The following is a 22,111-nucleotide window of genomic DNA, read 5'->3' on the forward strand; positions in this document are numbered from 1 at the left end:
TTATGCACCACACCCAGTGCTCCATGCAATACATGCCCTCCATAATACCCACCACCAGGCTCACCCAACCCCCCACCCTCCTGTCCTCCAAAACCCTCAGTTTGTTTCTCAGAGTCCACAGTCTCTCAGGGTTTGTCTTCCCTCCGATTTCCCCCAATTCACTTTTCCTTTCCTTCTCCTAATGTCCTCCATGTTATTCCTTATGCTCCAAAGTAAGTGCAACCATATGATAATTGACTCTCTCTGCTTGACTTATTTCACTCAGCATAATCTCCTCCAGTCCCGTCCATGTTGATAGAAAACTTTATGGTCAAATAATCTTCGACAAAGCAGGAAAAAATATACAGTGGAAAAAAGACAGTCTCTACCTCTGTTTTTCATAACAGATATCCCAAGCTAGCATACCTTAAGGGAAAAGGAGGACAAGGGAGGGAAGAGCTGTGTGGTGGGCAGAGTGTCTGGCTCTCTAGCAATACACGGAGCTCTCGTTTTACTCCTTTCTGTAACCCCATAAAACACATCGACAAACTATATATATAATTTTCTTAATCTATCCATTATAAAAGAGTTTCAAGCAAAACATGACAAAAAAGAAAGCCTTTATTGAATTGCTTATATTTACAAAAGTCTCATTTAAAACTTTTTGTTTTTATTTTAATGATTCTGATTTAGGATTTTGGAAAACCAGCATCTGAAAATATATGGGTGGAAATCACTGCTTTCTACCAAAATATACCTGCAGAAGAGCATCTAGTTTTAGAACAACAAAAGGAAATTTAAAACAAACAAGGTCTAGTGAAGGCACTACTGTATTGTTTTGTTTTACTGAAAGAGCAGAACTTTGCTGAGGGGACATTCTGGAAGAGAGGACAAAGGATTGAATTCAGTAGTCACAGGACCCCTGGCTGGCAGTTATTTTAGGTAAACTCTTGAGCTCAGCATTAACCTACAATGCTCTACTAAAATAGAAAACTTTTGAGTAAACTTGTTCATTTAAGCCCAAGAAGGGTTCATGTTATGACAACTTATATTTTTTAAAATAGGTCATATTAAGGTACAGTCCCAGGATATTTCTTTTTTTTTTTTAAAGATTTTATTTATTTGACAGAGAGAGATCACAAGTAGGCAGAGAGGCAAGCAGAGAGAGAGAGAGAGGGAGGAGGAAGCAGGCTCCCTGCCTAGCAGAGAGCCCGATGCGGGACTCAATCCCAGGACCCTGAGATCATGACCTGAGCTGAAGGCAGAGGCTTAACCCACTGAGCCACCCAGGCAGCTCTCCCAGGATGTTTCTTACCATGAAGAAAAAAAGTGGGTTTAAAATAATAGTGGAAGAAAAACTGTTTTCAGTAACTTTTCTCAAATAGTTGCAGATACACCTGTAAATGAGAGCTTTCCTTTTATAGTGCTAAAATTTCGTCTTATATAAACATGATTCTCAACAGTTAAGCATCAAGCACCATGCTGGGCTTCTAAATTTGATATTACGCTTAAAAATGCAAAGGAAGAGGGGGCCCCTGGGTGGCTCAGTCTGGTGAGCTTCGAACTCTTGATTTCGGCTCAGGTCATGATCTTGGGGTCCTGAGATTGAACCCTCCATGGGGTTCCATGCTGGGCTCCCCTACACCCCGGGTCGCACATGCATGCTTGCTCTCTCTCTTGGAAAAAAAAAAGAGAGAGAGAGAAGCAAGAAATATATGTTGAGATCTGAAATAGTTGTAATAAATTTTTTGTTTTATGTAGACATTTACATTATCCTTTTTATTATTTTCCTCTTAGGCTGAAAACCTTCTCCTTGATGCTGATATGAATATTAAAATTGCTGACTTTGGTTTTAGTAATGAATTTACAGTCGGGAACAAATTGGACACATTTTGTGGAAGCCCGCCCTATGCTGCCCCTGAGCTTTTCCAAGGAAAGAAGTACGATGGGCCTGAGGTAGACGTGTGGAGCCTCGGTGTCATTCTCTATACACTAGTCAGTGGCTCCTTGCCCTTTGATGGCCAGAATTTGAAGGTATCCGTGAAGTCCGCTACTGGTGTTTCATAGCCAAGCATGATAATTTCAGTAGTCAGTTCTGAGTGCTTCCTTTGCCTTTTCAAGGAACTGCGGGAGCGAGTCCTACGAGGGAAGTACCGTATTCCCTTCTACATGTCTACTGACTGTGAAAATCTTCTGAAGAAATTATTGGTGCTGAATCCAATAAAGAGAGGCAGCTTAGAAGTAAGTAATTTTTTGTACTCCAGATTTAAAACTCAACAATTAAAATATTCTAAGAACTGAAGAGCATTTTAAATCAAATTTTTCCCCTGGTTGTTTTTTGGGTTTGGTTTGGGAAGTTGACAAATCATGTAATTTGTTGAGAGCTAGGGAAGGTGACATGATTCTTTCACTACTCAAAAGTTGTCACAGATAATTTCTTTAAAGAGGGTTATTCCTTCTTTGCCCTGCAATGAAGTATTAAATTAAAACAACATAGAGATAGGAATAAGATTGACTTTTTGTTAGAGGAGGAGGAAAACCTGGCCTTTGTCAGAAATTGCATGCTCCAATACAGGAACCTTGGGTGTAGGTGTATAGGTATTTCGAAGATTAAAAAAAAAAAAGATGATGGAAGTTCTAATCCAGTGAATATTTCATGACCATATCTGAAATTAGAAGCTGATTAAAAATTTTAAAGAAACCTCTCAATACCAGTACAGAAAATTTACAGTTTAAGTAATTTTAAAATTACTTAAAATTAAATTTATTTAATTTACTAAATTACTAAATTGAAATTACTTAAAATTAAAATTACTTAAAATTAAAATTAAAATTACTTAAAAATTACAGTTTAAGTAAAATTTACAGTATGTTCTATACATACTGGAAACGGGAATTTCCTTTCTTAATGCACTGTTCCGTTGCCTACCTATGTTCCACATGTGAGGTTATTTATAATGGATGCTATTATGCTATTCTAAATGTACCAAGTACGTTATAGCCAAATAACACCAAAGAGTCTAACCTTTTTTCCTTCCGACACTACAATTAAACAAATTATTTTCTACATATTTCATCCAGCTGTTTCTAAGGCTGTTTTAACCAATACTAAGGTTTAACTTCAGTGATCCAGCATATACGGTTCACTAACGTTTTGGGTTTTTTTTTGTTTTTTGTTTTTGTCTTCATTTATTTGCCTTAATAGATGGGGTAGAAAATTCAGAGAATTAACCCCATTTAAACTGTACTTTTAAGTGTAGCAGTGGGGCTTTCTGGCACAGACTCCGTGCTGGGTAGAAGGCAGCCTTATAGTGAGCCATCCCTGTGGACAGAGCTCTTTGGTTCATTTGGGCTTTGTAATGTTATTTCCACAAATATATTCCACTAAAAGATATAATATGTTTTTTTTTTTTTAAAGATTTTATTCATTTCATTTGACAGACAGAGATCACAAGTAGGCAGAGAGGCAGGCAGAGAGAGAGAGGAGGAAGCAGGCTCCCCGCCGAGCAGAGAGCCCGATGCAGGGCTCGATCCCAGGACCCTGGGATCATGACCTGAGCCGAAAGCAGAGGCTTTAACCCACTGAGCCACCCAGGCGCCCCAAAGATATAATATGTTTTGGTGGATGTTAAGGGATGGTGACTTCTATTGGGAAATTATTTTAAATGCTTTATGTTAGTGAATTATATATCAGATACTTTTACTCACTTATTTGTTTAAATGCAGTTAGTTCATTCCCATAATTTTTGTGGGTTTTTTTTCCTTTGGGGGTAAAAGGATATGTTAGTAATGTTTTCATAGCGAGGCATGTGAAATAGAGAAGGCTTCTTTCGTGTTACTGCTTCTCTAAACTTGTTTTTGACCTTTATTCATAGGAAGTTATGTGAAACAGTGAAAAAGTTAAAATCATTGACTCTCGTATCAATTCTAAAATTTTATGGCAATAGGGTCACCTGACTGGCTCAGTTGGAGGAATGTGCGACTCTTGATCTTGGGGTCATGAGTTCAAGCCCCACGCTGGATGTAGAGCTCACTTAATTTAAATTAAAAAAAAAAAAAAGACTATTTAAAAAATAAATAAAATTTTATGGCAACATAAGTCTTTCGTAATCCTGCTTTATAGCCCACTTTTATCATAGGAACCTAGTTTACCTGAATATCATTTAATAAAATGTCCATAGTTGAGGCATCAGCACAGCTGAGAAGAAAAAAAGAATATACAAAAATTATTATTATAGATGTTACAGATCTCTTAGTATGTCTAAGTATGTAGTCACTTAAAGATGATTAATTTACAGTAGCCACATATTTAAGTCTTTCATCCTTAGCATTAAAATGCAGAGGATTAAAGTATCAGAATTCTGGGTTGTTTAAAAGCCAAATTATTATATTAAAACTTTTGATCATCAGAATCTCAGCTTGATGTATTTGAGTATAGTCTAGAACCTTCTGTTCCAGCTTATCAAAAATAAGTTTTCCAGCCGCAGAACCGTGAGTCTACAGTGGAAATATTATCATAATATTGCAGATACCACTGTACAAAGGCCGGTCTGCTTCACAGTTCCCAGAAATAACTTTCCAGAGAAACCTGACACTGTTTTAAAAAAAGGGGAATAAAGATTTCTTACACCAAACCTTGAGAAACTCCCCTTGAAATAGCAATGATGACAAAAATTATTTTAGTCTTTTATTTTTCATACCAACTTTAGTAGCAGCTGTACAGCAAGAAAAATCCCTAACCTCTAAAAAATAGCTATTTTCAAAACACCAGTCTTGAGCGTGTAAACGTAAATTTTTGTACAGTAATAATGTTCCACGTCAAGTTGCATTCTTTTTTTCTTTTAACTTCAAAGTTTTGGGTTATGTGCTTCCTACTTTATCATAAACACGATCTCCTTCCATGCCAGTAGCAGTGTTGTTCCCTTTGGCTTACGTACCCCTGCTTGTTGCACCTTCCAGTTGTTTCCATTGTTTTTTACTAAAAATAATGTGATACACTTTTTTCCCCTTTAGGACGGATGCTTAGATATATTCTCCAGAGTGTCATTAGTGCGCCAAAGAGTATAAACAGTCTGATAGGTCTTCTGCATTCATTGCTAAAAATTGTGTGACCTAAGACATTTGAAGGTATCTGTTCTCCACACTTGATTCACTATTTGATATAATAATTTCTGGTATTTGATGCCTGGATGGTAGTTATGTAGTTTGTCATAATTGCTTTAATTTGTATATATTTCATCAGAGATAATGCCTAATATTTTTAATGACCAGGTTAACTTGGCTTCTTTACGTATAAGCTCTGTGTCTCTGAACTGCTTGTCTAACGGAGTCTGATTAATCAGCCTTCGAGATCTGTATCAGCTTTGTACATTTTTTTTTTTTAAAGATTTTATTTATTTGTCAGAGAGAGAGGGAGAGCAAGCGAGCACAGGCAGACAGAATGGCAGGCAGAGGCAGAGGGAGAAGCAGGCTCCCCGCCGAGCAAGGAGCTGGATGTGGGACTCAATCCCAGGACGCTGGGATCATGACCTGAGCCGAAGGCAGCTGCTTAACCAACTGAGCCACCCAGGCGTCCCAGCTTTGTACATTTTAACATGAAATATCTCCTCTGTTAATTCTTCTGTTTTTTTTTTAAATGGAACTTTATATATTTTTGGGGTGTTAACTTGAGTATCAAGAGTCACTGATGAGAGCAAACACTAGTCTTTCTTCATTATATAATTTGTTAATATTGAAATTCCACTTAAAGTATCTTATGCGGCTATTTATTATCTTACTAAACTTCTCATTTAACTCAAATATCCTCCTGTCGCTTCTGAAATACGACTACATCCTTTATTAAGGTCTTTCTTGAAGCCTTCTATATGTTAAGTAACTTATTTATCCCCCATGAAAATAAAATGAATGAAATTAGTTTCATACTCTACTTGCTTGACCTATTGCCATCTCTAGAACTAAGCAGTTGCATACATTTTTTCATTTCGTACATGTGAATGCTGGCAGAGCTTGTTCATTGCACTAATAATGGGAGGGATAGAATCACATACGATTTTAAAAAGATTTGTGTTTTATGTTATACACTAATTTTTTCCCTATTTTTTGGAATATTGTTGTGTTTTTTATTAGAAAGAAACTGATAATTTTTTTTCTGCTATCCCTTCTATGTGCGTCTTCTTTAATTTTTCCAGTCCTTAACCAGAGTCGACTGTGTTACCTTTCAAAATAATGCAAAATTTGAGTCTAAGGCAAAGCTCCTCCTTATCGCCCTTTCTCTATATCTGTGTCCTCCTCAAAAAAGTATTTATTTGTGCTTTAACACCTTTTCAGCTGCCGCTAAGATGATCTTAAAAATCTTGCTTGTGTCTGCCCAATACAAGAGGCAATAAAGCAAATAATAATCTTTTTTTAATGCTAGATTTCTAAGTACAGATTAAGAAGCTCATGATGAATACAGAGGTTGAAACCGTTTAAGAAAAATTATTTCCATCTGGCTGTCCTAAAGTCCACAAATTTTTAATGTGCACCTACACTTTAGGTAGGGTGTTTATTTCCATTGTTAATTTATTTCTTCGTAATTAATCTGAATCAGTGATTTTGACAGAAATTCTCAGCAAGTAGTCCTCTGTGTTCATTGGTAGGGGTGGCTAGAGTAAACTCTCTCTTGTTCAGTTTGGAATCTTGTTTGACCTCTTGTTTCTCATTTTGAGATTTCTCAGGGGCACCTGGCTGGCTCAGTCAGTGGAGCTTATGACTGTTGATCTCGGGGTTGTGAGTTCAAGCCCCATTGGGGCTTGAAGTAGAGATTACTTAAAAAAAGAAGCGATCTCAAATGAAATCTAAAATGGGTTAGTTTATTCAGCTGGTTTAGTGCACTTTGCTGGCCTGGTGATTGGTACCCTGCCTGAAACCACACAGCAAGGTTTTCATGAATACCCTCCCCCCGCCCCTCGCCACCCTGTCACGCAGCACCTCCATTTCTGGGGGCGTTTTTGCCTTGGCATCAGTGCAAACTCTGGTTCCCACGGAAGAATTTTGTATGGGCGTGAGGTTCACACAACTAAGGCTTCTTCTCCATGGGTCTCCTCTCACATACATCCATATTTTGTTGCTCTCTGTACCTTACCCCTGGAAAAGACCTTCACATTTGGAATTAATAGACTGAATGTCCTTGCATGTTCTTTTAAGCAGATTTCCTTCCCCACCTTTTTCTTGCTTTGAAATCCAACTATTTCTGTGAGACGGACTCTTCTAAATGGACTCCTGGCAGTCCCCAGTGACGACGGCAAGAAGAGAGAACAGCAAAACCCTGTCCCTTCTGTCCTTGCTGCCCTGTTGTCTTTCCTTATCGCTGCTGGGATTTTCCCGCTTTCCCTGGATCTGCCTTGCCTCGGATCTAACTTTGCATGAGGGTGAGCGGGGTCAGGGCTTCTGCGGTGTTTCCTCAGATTGTTCTTCTCATGGTGCAATTTCTAAAATGCTGCATATCATCCTTATTAATAAAAAAGAACATTTCTCTATTGCCTTGTCAGATCACATTTAAATGCATCACCTGCAGAGACCGTGTCTCCCACTCTTTCATTGCTTTGGTTCTGAGTCACAGCTGCTTGGCTGTGTCCTCCTTACATGCCTCTGCCTCGACTCTCCCACCGATGCAGATACGACTGGTATCCCCAGAGTCACTTCAGATTCTCCCTCCTTATGATTCCTTTCCTGGAAATCCCAGCCCACACTGCAAGTTGCCCTTTTGTTCTTTAGTAATATCTACTGCTAACAGCATAGTTTTGAATAGTTAATGCTGTTGTGTGTTCAGATTATGTCAGCTCTCATGAGTAAATCTTTTTTCCCCAAATAAAAGACAAGTTGTCTAAGGGTTTGGTCCACATACATATTTTTCCTTGACGTGGACAGATGCATAATGATCATGAAATGAACACCAAATAGCCAGTTTAATTGTGAAACATCCGAAAATTTGGATTATCTTCATTTTGCTTTTAATTGCTTATCGTCCAGCTATCAGATCTCTTATTACTCTTATATTTCTTAACTTAAATTATGGATCCCCTATTTCTTCTATCAGGCACCTGAGGTAAAATCCTAAGAACCATCTTGGATTCCAGCCTTGCTTTCCCTCATTCCCAGAACAGATTCTGTCCTCAAGGGCTTCAGATTATACCTCTAGGTTTTTCGTCTTCCATTTCCTCATGCCCAGGGCAGCCCATGGTTGTCTGTTTCCTGGACATTCTAGGGGCTTCCTTAGCCATCTTCATTGCCAAGCCCCTCTCAATATTTCCCTGTACCCAGGGCTTCTGTAGCAGCCTTATTTTAAAATACCGCCCAGTTCAAAAGCAACAACAAGCATGTGCGCTGGGAAAGATAGCACAAGGCACAGTCTTTATCCTCAAGGACTCCGACTTCAGTGTGGGAGATACACATGTGCCGTCTCAGTATCTCCTTCACAAAAAGCTCTCTCTTCTGTACCGTCCTACCTCCTCTCTGTGGACCTTTATCTCAGCCTTTGTACATGTATCTTCCATTTTAGACAAAGGCACCCTTCAACCCCCAGTCCTCATCTAGTATCCCTTCTTATTCCTCCCTTACTGGCCTTTTTTTTAAAGATTTTTAAAATTTGGGGCGCCTGGGTGGCTCAGTGGGTTTTAAGCCTCTGCCTTCGGCTCAGTTCATGATCTCAGGGTCCTGGGATCGAGCCCCACATTCGGCTCTCTGCTCAGCGGGGAGCCTGCTTCCCTTCCTCTCTCTCTGCCTGCCTCTCTGCCTACTTGTGATCTCTGTCAAATAAATAAATAAAATCTTAAAAAAAAAAAAAGATTTTTTAAATTTATTTATCTGAGAGACAGAGAGTACAAGCAAGGGGAGGAGCAGAGGGAGAAGTAGGCTCCCCGCCAAGCAGGGAACCCAATGCGGTGTTCAATCCCAGGACCCCAAAGTCCTGACCTGAGCCAAAGGCAGGCGCCTAACCGACTAAGCCACCCTGGCGCCCCACTGGCCTGGCTGTTAACGAAGCTTCTCGGCTCCGAGTCCGCGGTTCCTCGCGTCGTCTCCCCGAGCGCTGCCTTCTGGCTCGCAGCCCTGCTGCTCCACCGGAACCGCCCCCAGTGAGGCCACCTTAGTGGTCACCTTGTTTTTTGTTTTTTGTTTTTTTTTTTTTTAAGATTTTTATTTATTTATTTGACAGACAGAGATCACAAGTAGGCAGAGAGGCAGGCAGAGAGAGAGAGAGGAGGAAGCAGGCTCCCTGCTGAGCAGAGAGCCCGACACGGGGCTCGATCCCAGGACCCTGGGACTACGACCTGAGCCGAAGGCAGAGGCTTTAACCCACTGAGCCACCCAGGCGCCCCCGTGGTCACCTTGTTTGACAGGACACCACTGTGTCCGCTTTCAAAAACTCCCGCCTTGCCTCCCAGGTCACTCTGCAGATTTTCCACCTCCATTTACTTTGTGGGTTACTTTTCTCTTTAACCCTCATGCCAGTGTCCCACGGGGCTCTGCCATGGCCCCTCTTCTCCTCATTCCCAATCTGGTCAGGATTCCTGGAAAATCCCACCCGCTCCACAGCTTCTGTCCTCGTGTTGGCCGTTCCTGAATGTCCATCCCCAGCCGGGTTTCCCTTGAGCTTCCCTGGAGTTTACAGAGGTGTCTATGTGGGTGACCCGCAGCACCGCACACTCGGCTGCTCCGAACCTGGGCTCCAGAAGTCCCCATCCAGCCCCCGCCCTTCCCGGCTTGGCTTTCTCGGTAAACGGTGTCAGCCCCCACTCCGCCGTGTACACTAGGAACCCCGGTACCGTCTTCACTTTCTCTGCGTCGTCTCACCTCTTCGTATCCCCTCGTAACCGGTCACGAAGTTTGCTTGGTTCTTACCAGCCAACTCTTGAAAATGCCTCTCTTCCCGTCGCCACTGCCTCGTTTCACTCAGCCGAGCGTCATCTCGCCTCGATTCTCGCTAACGCCTCTTCTCCGTTGATTTCTGGGCCTCCAGCCGCGCCCCCCCGCCCCCGTGTCCTCTCTGCGCGCTGGCGGACCGACTCCAGAATCATTCCCCCCAGAGATGCCCCTCACGGGACTGACAGAAGCCCTCCTGGCCCGGTGCCTGTCCTTTTCTCGCCTCCACTTGCCTCCGCGCCGGCTCACGCCCGCGCTCGGGTCAGACGGAACTTGCAGCCCCGGGACAGGCGCCCCCGCTGTTTGCCCTCGGGCCTCCTCACCCGCGGAGCCCGCCGCCGGGGCCGCTCGCGCCCTCCCTGCCGTGCGGTGTTGCGTGACGAACTCAGGCTCCTCCAGAACCGAACGTGCACGTACCGAGGATGTGACTGTAGAGCTCACTCCGTCGGTTATTATTTTCGGACTCTTAACGGTGTCATCTTAAACTCGAGAACATCACTGGGGACTTAATTTGAGCTCCTTTGAGAAACCGGAAGTATCCATGTCCCGCTTCTGTTCGCTTTCCTCCTTGTCCGGCCTCGTCCATCGTGGTATCAAAAATCACGCAGAATTCCCATTAAAAAGTAATGTGTTGGTGCCAGGACAGTTAGACTTCTTTGTACGGGGGGGGGGGGGGTGCGCACACGTGTGGGAGCACATGGATGTGCGTGTGCGCAGGCACGTGTGTGGAGAGAGGTGGGGTTGGTTCTGTTCATTTTAAACACGTGGAAAGGCTTTCGTGTTTAAGCTTCGGCTGAGCTGCGCGGCCGAGCGCCCCCTGATCGGAGCCGGCGGCGGGCGGGGAGGCGGGGCGGCGGCCGGATTGGAGCGCGGGGGACGGGGTCGCAGGCGCTGTGGAGCGGTCCTGGCGTGGGCTGGTGTGGGCTTCGAGGAGTTTTATGTACTCCCCCTCCAACCTGGGAGGTTCTACCGACAGCAGAATTTTATTTTATTTTATTTTATCTTATTTTGTTTTATTTTAATTAATTAATTAATTAATTTTTTTATTTAATTTTTTTTTTCCCCAGACAGCGGAATTTTACTTCTACAGATCCTGGGGCCCAGTTCTTCAGCCAGACATACTATTTGAGAAGGGGGAGATGAGGAACAGGAAGGAAGGACCTTAGTATTTTGGGAAATGGTGTAGCTGGTGTTGGCAGCTCTGCTTTTTCCTTTTTGTTTTTTTTTTTTTCTTCCTGATGGGCCCCCTCCCAACACTTTTCTTTATTGATGAATAATCACTAAAGACTTAGTGACAACATGATTATTTTTTTAAGATTGTAATCAGTCTACTTTTATTTAAATGAGTTGGATAAGGTACTTAAATTTCTGACGTCAATGTACACTGTATTTTTTTATGCATTCATCTGCCAGTGGACACTTAGATTGCTTGCGTGTCTTAGGCATTGTAAGTGTTGCTGCAGTGAACATGGGAGTGCAGATATCTCTTCAAAATAGTGATTTTTGTCTCCTTTGGGTATATTCTTAGAAGCAGAAAAAAGAAAGTAATCCTGCCATTTGGGACAACATGGATGGACCTTGGAGACATTATGCTAAGTGAAATAAATCAGAGAAAGACAAAAACTGTATGATCTTACTTATACATGGAAACTAAACAAACAAACAAATTTAGAAAAATGAGAACAGAATGGGGTTCTCCAGAGGTGGGCAATGGTGGGTGGGTGAAATAAGTAAAAGTGGTCTGAAGGTACAAATTTCCAGTTATAAGATGAGTCAGTCGCAGGGATGTAATGTACAACATGGCGGCTCTGGTTCATTATACTGTATTTTGTATTTGAAAGCTGATAAGATAGCAGATCTTTTTTGTTATTATTATTAACATATGATGTATTATTTGTTTCAGGGGTACAGGTCTGTGAATCATCAGTCTTACACAATACACAGCCCTCACTATAGCACATACTCTCCCTAATGTCCATCATCCAGCCACCCCATCCCTCCCATGCCCATCCCCTCCAGCAACCTGAGATTAAGAGTCCCTTACAGTTTGTCTCCCTCTCTGGTTTCTGGTTTCGTCTTGTTTCATTTTTTCCTCTCTTCCCCTTAGGATCCTCTGCCTAGTTTCTCAAATTCCACGTTAACAGTGAGATCATATGAAAACTGTCTTTCTCTGATTGACTTATTTAAGAGATTACATCTTGAAAGTTCTCATGAGGAAAAAAATTGTAACTGAAGTGATGGATGTTAACTGTGGTGATCATTTCATAATATTTGTATATATGTGTTTATATATCAAATTATTATGTCATATATTTTGGACTAATACAAAGTTTATGTCATTCAGATCTCAATAAAAATAGGGGGGAAAAGAAGAAAGTTAGTGGTGATATCTGTTAAGAGTTACATGTCTGAATAATTTTAAGCATATATGAATTATGTACAAATTTGCATTGAAATGTGTATCATGTAACCCAAACCTTTGGAAAATTCCTCCCATCCAGAACAGCAGCATTCTTACAGATTCCAGTTCTTAGAGACCTGCCTGCTCTGGAGTTCTGTCTTCTAGTGAATGATTTTAGCTAAATATTATTAAATGAGGGGAAGGTATCTGAGCAAACAACCTCAGAAGGATCTCTATATGGAATTTTATTTTTCTGATTAGTAGAATATTGACAGGTAAAATTTAGAGATGGAGAATATACTTTGCAGGACCTGAACAAAGAATATGAATATATCAACACCTAAAACATTCCTGAATGGAAACCTAGAATTCAATAGTCATAACATGTTAAAAATTTTTCTAAATTAATAAAGAATCATTTCCCCAGAATTACTCCCCACTAGTTGCCTTTTTGTATATGTAGTTAAAAAAAAAAAAAAAAAAAAAAAAACACACACACACGAATGTATACTCTTTACACTTTTAAGAGTGCATTACAGTATTGTCACCTCTGTGTCCATTGTCGCACAGCAGATCTCTGAATCTTGTTCCCCTCACATGAGTGAGACTCTGTACCACTGAGCAGCTAGCTCCCTGTTGCTCCCTGTTGCTCCCTCTCCCAGCCCATGGCAAACTCGATTCTACTGCCCGTTTCTAGGAGTTTGATTACTTTAGACACTCTCATATAATTATTATCTTTTTGTGGCCAGCTTATTTCACTGAGAAATGGCCACAAGTTTCATCCACAATATAGCATGTGGATTGCATTCTTTTTAAGGCTGAATAACATTCCGTCGTCTGTGGCTGCATTTTCTTTGTGCATTCATCCATCGGACATTTAGGTTGTCCCACATCTTGACTGTTGCGCGTAATGGTGCAGTGGACACGGCTGTGCAAATACCCTTCAGGCTCCTGTGTCAGTTCTTTTGGATATATACACAGAGACGGAATTACTCGATCATGTCTTTAGTTCTGTTAAATGTTTTGAGGAACCCCCATACTATTTACAGGAGCAGTGACATCATTTGAGCCATCCCAGCAGTGCACAAGGGGTCAGGGTTCTCCACGTGCTCACCCGTGCCGATTATTTTCATCTTTTTCGATAGTAGCCACAGATAAGACGTGTGATACCTCATCGTGGTTTTTTATTTCCCTGATGATTAGTGATGTTAGCATCTTTTCATGTGCTTTTTGGCCCTTGGTCTGTATTCTTTTGGAGAAATATCTGTTTAAGTCCTTTGCCCTTTTTTTTTTAATCAGGCAGTTTTGTTGTTCCTGAGTTATAGGATTTTCCGTACATATATATTATTAACCCCTTATCAGATATATGGTTGTGAATATTTTCCCATTCCATCGGATGCCTCCACTAGGTTGCTTTTTAACAACCTGGGACTGACTCTCGTTTTACAACCTCACTTAAATGTGACTCTTGTAATTCACACCCGTCCCTGTCTTCATCCTGATTCCTGCTCATCCCCAACTCTAGGCTTCCATTTTGACCATTCTCCCCTTCCATCTTCTCTGAGCTGTCTTTACTGACTAACCCTCACTTCTTCCACTCCCCATGATCTCTGCTTTCCTAATGTCTTAACAAATGGTGATTTTAAAATACAGGTATTTGTATATTTGGTAAAAGACCAGCAAAAAGGAACAGTCTCATCTAAATGTAATACTATGAAGGAGAGGTTGAAATCAATAGGTCCTTAGGTTAAATGAGAAGATACTCCTTTTCAAGGAACATGGGCAGCAAGTTATTTGAATGGATACATTTGGTGAGTGTGCAGGATGATAGTTGTACTTGTTGTAAGATATGTAAGTGTGTCCCAAAGTCCTACGCCTCTTGTTGGCCTGCTAATCAATTAGGAAAATAACTTTAGATAGAAGACATCATGGTTCTCATTGAGCAAAGCAATTAATTGCACATTTACTAAAATAGAGCTAAAGTCAATGGTGGAATGTTCTGATTGGCCAAACATAATGTAAAGTTTATTTCCTAGCAAATAATGAAAGATCGGTGGATGAATGTTGGTCACGAGGAAGAAGAGCTAAAGCCATATACTGAGCCTGAACCAGATTTCAATGACACGAAAAGAATAGGTAAGTATTTAAACACTGTGAGATGTGCTGGGCTTATGCTTGAAGAGACCAGTCGTCTACCAAAATAGGTTTTTAAAATATAAATAGGAAACAATTTTTATTTGAAAAATACTTGCATTGTCATCTTTTCTTTCCATCAACATACACCGAACATTACAGATTTCAAGTTTGTCTGCTTTTATGTTATAATCCAATTCAGTTGTTGGCAACAGTGATACAAAAATTAAAATAATGTGGATGAACCTGGTTGTTTTCTTTCAGCCATTCCTAACAGGAGGAATGACTGTTTAAGTATCAGTACTGATCAGACTATTAAGTAGCTGCAAAACATAGCATGTATCTTAGCCGAAAATGTGGAGGCACTGGAGCTGAAAGGATGAACACTTTGGCTCTCCCTCTCAATTTTCCAGTGTCTCGGCAGGGTGCTTCCTCCCACACCTAGCCGGGCGCTCTGCTTCCAGCCTGTTCTCTGCATTTCTCTCTCTATTACCAAAGCTGTCAGAGACTCAACCTGAGTCATCTCTGCTTTTTCCCCTCTCTGACTTGAGAGCAGAGGACCCAGGGAAGGCGTGTGATTCTAGAGTGTTTGGAATCCAGTCAGAACAACCGTGGAATTCAAGCCTTCCAAAGAAGAGTCAACCTGCCTTCATACCAGAAAGCAGAAATTGTTAAGAGATGAGAGAAACCACACTATGCGTGGCTGAGAGTGTGTTAAGAGATAAAGAGAGAAGGGATTTTGTGTCACAGGTGGTGTGTCTCTGGCTGGACAAAGGCACTCAACTCAGGAATGCATTAGGTGCTGAGACACAGACCCACCATGAGCATGAATCCCATGATACAGATAGTTCCTGCATGAAAAATTATCAATATACAAGATCTAAATATGCAGTATCTATATATTAATGATCCAGAAGTTTTTATAGTTACATTATACTTTAACATTTCAAAATTTAGTTTTCATATTTTATGTTGGCAAGCTTGCTTATGTGTTAATTTGTTTACAAAAATAAACCCATTTTCAGAAAAATTGCTTTTTTTTATTTCCAGACATCATGGTCACCATGGGTTTTGCTCGAGATGAGATAAATGACGCCTTAATAAATCAGAAATATGATGAAATTATGGCTACTTATATTCTTCTAGGTAGAAAACCACCTGAAGTAAGTTCTTTACCTTTTTAGATTAATGTTAATTATTTCTTGAGCCAAGTGACAGCTAAGATAAAACAACTTTATTCTGTGTGGTATCAGAAATAATATAAAGGGCCTAACAGTCTTACTTTCAGAATTCAAACTCAAGATGCTAAGTTACAAACTGGTCTCATTTCCAAGTCCCCAGGGAGATTCTGCTCTGAAAGAGCAGACCACGTGCTCTGCTTAGCTCTGAGAGGCTCACACCATCCCGTCTTTAAGAATGAGCTCCCCTGGAGTTGTGTCCCCAAGCCGCAGGCCTGCCACAGCTAACGTGGTCATTCTGGGTGTGCAGAAAACACAGTGACCGAAACAGAGGGAGGGATGGCGTTTAAGACAAAACAGATGTCTGAGATGATTTTAAAAAGATGGGACTAGGAAAAGGCCGTTTGATGATATTTTGCCTTGTAGAACATCAAGTGGCTTTGGTACTGGCAGTTGGGAATTCTCAAGGCCAGGAGAGATCTCTAATAAGGAGATAGATTCAGGAAGTAACTGTGTGCAGATGGTGGTTGAACCATAAAAGCAAGTGATCCTTTGGGACAGCAAATATAAAGGTATAAATTGAGAGTCAAGAACAGAGCCAAGAGCATGGACAGTTTGTTAACGATTAGACATCTGTGGGAGGCATTTTATAGAAATAGGCTGAAATTATTTTTAATTAGATAGTAACTATTAGTGAGGCAGTACATTCAGCTGACATTTATTGGGTCTGTTCTGTCCTGGAAACCACGCTGTGTACTGCACCCAGGAAGATAAGAAAGTCTGTGCTCTCAGGGAGCCCTGGGTCTGGAGGGGAGATGCGCAGTCAGCGGTGTGGTACAGGTGCCGCGGCCCTGGTCAAGGGCAGGCGCGGTATCTCTGTGATGCAGAGGAGGACAGGCACCCACAGCAGTGAGATTTAACAGGACGTGTAATCTTTGGAAGTGAGGGTGTGAGAGACCTTCAAGTTTCCAGCATAGGTGACTGGTTTTGTAAGATGTATTTGCCAGGATATGAAAAGAGTGGATTTCCAGGGGAAGATGGGAAGTTCATTCTGTTTGGGATGATTGAACTTGAGATTTCCTGTTGGGTGGAGCTGTTCAGGAGACGTTTGGATACATCGGATACACAGATCGGGCTTGGAGGGAGTGACCTGAGCAGCATTAATAGGTTTGGGAGCTGTGGTCAGAGGAGCACACCATTCGCGCCAGCAGCTGCTCTGAGGACTCCACTCGAGTTAATGCCTGTCACCCTCTCAGGCCCCTACCCGGTAGGCACTGTTGTTCCAAAGGAGGAGGGGGGCTCAGTGGAGGCCCCTGATGGTTGGAGAAGTGGTATCAAAGAAGCCAAATTAAGAGAATTTTAAGAAGTGGGAAATAGTACAAATCGTTATTTCTGAAGTCTTTGACCTGTTTCTACTTAGCCTTTAGATTTCACTCCTGAGATCTTTAATTTTCCTATTAATTTAAATGTAAAAGGAGCCATAGCATTACAAGTATACAACCCACCCAGGTGTGAATTAAAATGAACTTTGAATTGTATGAGTATAAACTAATGAGGCTACTCTAAGTAGTAAGAGCCTGAACTTCGGAGCCGGGTTCCCTGGGTCTGAATCCCCCTTCCCCCACCCCAGCACAGCCGCTGACTGACTGCGCAGCTTGGGCGCTGTCCTGAATTTCTCTGTGCCTCAGCTCTCTGGTCCCTGAAATGAAGATAGGGAATAGTACTTAGCTCTGGGGGTCATCGAGAGGGTTAAATGAATTAATATTTCCACCGTGCTTAGAACAAACAGTTCCTGGCGCATTACTGTGTGTTATCTATTACCAATTTCATCATCAAAATTACTTTGCTATTTGCCATGAGTATCTTTACATACGAATTTAGATTTTTCCATTGGGGTGCCAGTGATTCCGGGAGAAGTTGCCAGCTACAAACATCTTTAGTGTTACGAGGAGAGGGTAGTGTGTCAAAGCCCAATTTACTGTGCTTATCTGAATAAATGCAGTTTTTAATCAGAGCCAACAAACCAAGTTTTGCTCCGTAAATATGGTAGAAAACGTGTGTGTGGAGTTAAAATTGTAGATTTTATCCTAAGTTTGAATCCCAGTTATGCTTAAGTTGGAATCCCAAAGATATCCCTTCATTCTCTGAACTGCAGTTTTTCCATCTGTGAAGTTGAGGTTAATAGACACCGGCACCATTGCCCTGACATACTTAGCAGGGTGCCTGTTACATAATAGCTATTCCGTAATTGGTAGCTGTCATTTGGTGGTTTTTTTTTTTTTTTTAAGATTTTATTTATTTATTTGACAGACAGAGATCACAAGTAGGCAGAGAGGCAGGCAGAGAAAGAGAGAGGAGGAGGCAGGCTCCCTGCCGAGCAGAGAGCCCAATACGGGACTCGATCCTAGGACCCTGAGATCATGACCTGAGCTGAAGGCAGAGGCTTAACCTACTGAGCCACCCAGGCGCCCCTGTTATTTGGTGTTTTGACTAAACTAAGGATCCAAAGCCATTCGTATGCGATCACAGAAACGCCCATGTACTCACAGACGCAGATAGCCAGTTCGCTCCCCCACTGGTCACCAGCTTGCAGTTTTGTATCCAAACTTTTTTTTTTTTCCCCAGTTCTGATTATTCTTTGTGTGGCTTGGAATAGATTCGAATATCAAGCAAGAGTGCATATTGTTTGCATAAACATTTTTATTTTTAAATTTTTGTGCAGGGGCGCCTGGGTGGCTCAGTCAGTTAAGTGTCTGCCTTCAGCTCAGGTCCTGACCCCAGGGTCCTGAGATCGAGTCCCGTGTAGGGCTCCCTGCTCGGCAGGGAGACTGCTTCTCCTTCTGCCTCTGCCACTCCCCACTCCTGCTTGTGCTCTGTGTCACTCACCCTCTCTCTCTCTCTCTCTCTCTCAAATAAATAAATTAAATCTTTATGCACTGTCTTCTTCTTATAGTTTGAAGGTGGTGAATCATTGTCCAGCGGAAGCTTGTGTCCGAGGTCACGGCCCAGCAGTGACCTGAACAACAGCAGCCTTCAGTCCCCGGCTCACCTGAAGGTCCAGCGGAGCATCTCCGCAAACCAGAAGCAGCGGCGTTTCAGCGATCATGGTGGGGGAAAGTCCAATAAGCGAGAAGACAGAGCAGTCCTCCCCAAACTTGTGCTCACTGAGCATTGTGCGGTCCCGTCTTCATGTGCTTGTGTCATCCATTATCACAGATCTGTATTACTTACTGCACCATTAATACAATCCCCTTTTCAGGGACTGACCTAATTTTTGTAATCAAACAGTTTAATGTTAGTACCAAGTATAAAATATGCAAATAAAGGTATTTTTAATTTAGAGTTTTTGTTCGTGAGGAGAAACTGTGTCAGTTGATTTTCAGCTAATTATGCTCCTTAATTCTGTTGTAGCTGGTCCGTCCATTCCCCCTGCCGTATCCTATACCAAACGGCCTCAGGCTAACAGCGTGGAGAGTGAGCAGAAAGAGGAGTGGGATAAAGACCTCGCTCGGAAACTCGGCAGCACCACGGTTGGATCCAAAAGCGAGATGACTGCGAGCCCTCTGGTGGGGCCAGAAAGGAAAAAGTCTTCAACTATTCCAAGTGTGAGTAATTATCCTGGCATCTCGCAGTTTGCTGGAGTTATTTGTTGTTGCATTTTTTTTTTGTACAATCTTTAAAAAACTTTATCTTTTTCTAAAAACATGTTTCAAAATTTTAAAGTGAGTCATACATTTAAATAACATGCAAAGGAGGCCAAGCTTCTCATGATTGCGTTTTAAGAACAAAAATATAAAATATGAATTCTTAAAATAACACTTACCTCAAAGTAAGATTTAAAAACCTCACTGTAAAATGGTACATTAAGCGTTCCTGCCTCATTTTTCCTGTTTGTAACATTTACTTAAAACTACATTGGTGCATTTAATTTTATATTTACAAATAAGCAGCTCAATGAAGGCAGACTCCATGAATGATTAATTTATGAAGTTAGCTCCTAGTATTCACTTAAAACAGCAAATTTGTAGGGACACCCAGGTGGTTCAGTCCGTTGAGCGTCCGACTCTGGATTTCGGCTCAGGTCATGATCTCAGAGTCCTGGGATCGAGCCCCACGTTGGGGCCCCTGCTGAGTGGGGAGTCTGCTTACTCTCTCCCTGCCTCTGCCCCTTCTCCCACTTGTGTGCACGCGCTCTCTCTCAAAAATAATAAATCTTAAACACAAAAAACAAAAAACCGGCAAACTGTAGAAATTATATAATGGGAGCTAGAAGATAGATTGGAGCCTTCTCTTGTAAGACAGCAGGAAGGAATAAAAAGAAAATACAAAAGAAAAAACTAAGATATACTAAGAAGGATAGAAGTAGAATTGGAAACATCTAGATAATAGGAGTTTAGAAGGGAAAGAGCACACAGTGAAGGGGAAGAAATACTTGAAATAATAACAAGGGAAGATGAAAAAACTTAGAAAGATTCAGAGGGCTGTGGGTAGCTCAGTCAGTTAAGCATCAAGTCTTGGTTTCAGCTCAGGTCATTATCATAGGGTCATGAGCTTGAGCCCTGCATCAGGCTCTGTGAGAGAGATTTTTTTCTCTCTCTCTCTCCCTCTGCCCCACCCATCCCTTGCTCACTCACTCTTATAAATAAATAAATGAGTAAGACTCAGAAAGCCAGAAGGAAAACCTACTCCTGCACCCATTAAAGTGGAACATATACACACCAAAAACAAAGTGAAATCTTCTAGAAAGTTTCCAGGATGAGACAGCAGATGACCTTAACAGGAACAAAATTCAGACTGACCTCAAATTACTCAAAAGTAACATGGATTCAGGGAGATACGTGGAACAGTATTTTTTAAGCACTCAAAGAAAATCACATTGAACCCAGAATTTTATATCTAGCCTAACTGTCATTTAAATGTGAAGGTATGACAAGTATACTCTTTGGTGTAAAATATGTCCAGTCTTATTACATAGGGACCCATTTGTTAACACTGTATGGTTTGAGGAGCACTGCACTTACAGGAAGAGAAATGGATCTGGAGAGGTGCCATAAAATATATGGAGTTGAAAGTGATCAGATAACTTATTCAGGTATGTATGTGGTAGCATACACAAAAAAAGAAAAAAACTCAGAAAATTCATGAAAATTCAGAACCAGTGTTCTGGACACTATCCAGGAAGTAGGCGTGGGGTGGAGGTTAAAGGAGAAAGAGCATATGCCTTGTTCACAGAAGATGGGAAGAGTGGGGTAAGTTTAAAAACTCACTAGTGCTAAGCAAACATGAGTTCAGGGACTTAAGGGCAAACAACATAAGAATAAAAATAGAATTTATAACTTTTAAACCAACAGAAGAAAAAAAATTGAGCCTATGGAAAGTAGAAAAAGAAAAGGAAAAAAAAAAAAAACCAGAAAGCCTAACACAACCTTAGTTGCAACTGAGTTAAACTCCCAAGCACCCACTGTTTTATGTAGTTCATTGAAACCATATCTTTTTTAAAAATATGTGATTTGATTAGCGCCTCCTAGACTCTGAAATGGGTGTGCATACCCATTTTCAGAGCTGGTAAAGACAACCCCCTCTACCAGCCAACTTCACAGAGTCTGAGACATCACTTAGAAAAGTAATTTTCCTAGGCAGGCCATCATTTTCCTTTATCTAAACATTAGCCAGAGGACAGTTTCTGAGGCATCATTACCCCACAATGCAGAAAGAAAAAATTTGGTCCCCTGTTTTGTGCCACTTGCTATAGCAAGCTGTCCTTCATCTCAGGCTGGTCTTAGTTTCCCAGGGACGTACTCAGCTGCCTCTTTCCACCCCTGTTTTTATGTGCTGCTCTTGTCTGAAGGTGCCCCCCCCCCATTATGAAAATGCCATTTTTGCAGATCGTTTCAAGGGTCAACCCATCTCCTGGGTTGACCCTTCTGTGACTGAAGGCTCCAGATCTCATCAGTCTTTCTGATTGTTGTAGCACATCACTTAGCCCTTCGTTGTACGCGGTCTTGTATCATTCCCTGTTGCTTCCCCATGTAAACCTTATCTCCCCTTATTTATAATCTCTTGTTGTATGTTGACATGGTAGCTTCCTCAGAATCATTAGTGCTGAGGCACTTAGTGGCTGTTCCCAGCATATTTAGGAATTTAAAGAAGCATCAAAACTAAGACCTTGGTTTAAATTCCAGTTAATTATGCCACACGTAGTTATCATCTTTAAGAAATAAAAATATAAGCCAGGAGGTTCTGGTAGAGAAATTTTGTTCTGAGCCACTTAGTACGAAATTTATCTTAATTTGCTGTGTTAATTTTGACAATATGAGAAACCAAAATAATATATCTTGTTTAACAGTTTAGAAGCATCTCAGATAAAATTAATAGTTTACCCTTTCCCATCCCTTACCTTCTTTTCTCACCTTCCAATATAACTAGTGTTATCGTTTGGGATGAATTCCTTCATAGAATCTCCTTTTTAAAGAAAACATAAATGAATATATATGTACATACAGGATTTATTTTTTCGTAA

General features: G+C 41.3%; 1 protein-coding gene across 1 annotated transcript in view; it reads left to right on the plus strand.

Moving 5' to 3' along the window:
• LOC111151004 (serine/threonine-protein kinase MARK1) overlaps positions 1-22,111 on the plus strand; it is a 72,561-nt gene that overhangs the window by 32,443 nt on the left and 18,007 nt on the right. Inside the window, exons 7-12 of the mRNA XM_022508695.1 lie at positions 1,777-2,013; positions 2,101-2,220; positions 14,317-14,416; positions 15,464-15,576; positions 18,545-18,698; positions 19,003-19,196. Coding sequence (XP_022364403.1) covers positions 1,777-2,013; positions 2,101-2,220; positions 14,317-14,416; positions 15,464-15,576; positions 18,545-18,698; positions 19,003-19,196 — 918 coding nt within the window. The remainder of the gene's footprint in view (positions 1-1,776; positions 2,014-2,100; positions 2,221-14,316; positions 14,417-15,463; positions 15,577-18,544; positions 18,699-19,002; positions 19,197-22,111) is intronic.

The sequence above is a fragment of the Enhydra lutris genome, unplaced genomic scaffold, assembly GCF_002288905.1.
Source record: "Enhydra lutris kenyoni isolate GAN:26980312 unplaced genomic scaffold, ASM228890v2 scaffoldscaffold25, whole genome shotgun sequence".
NCBI lineage: Eukaryota > Metazoa > Chordata > Mammalia > Carnivora > Mustelidae > Enhydra > Enhydra lutris.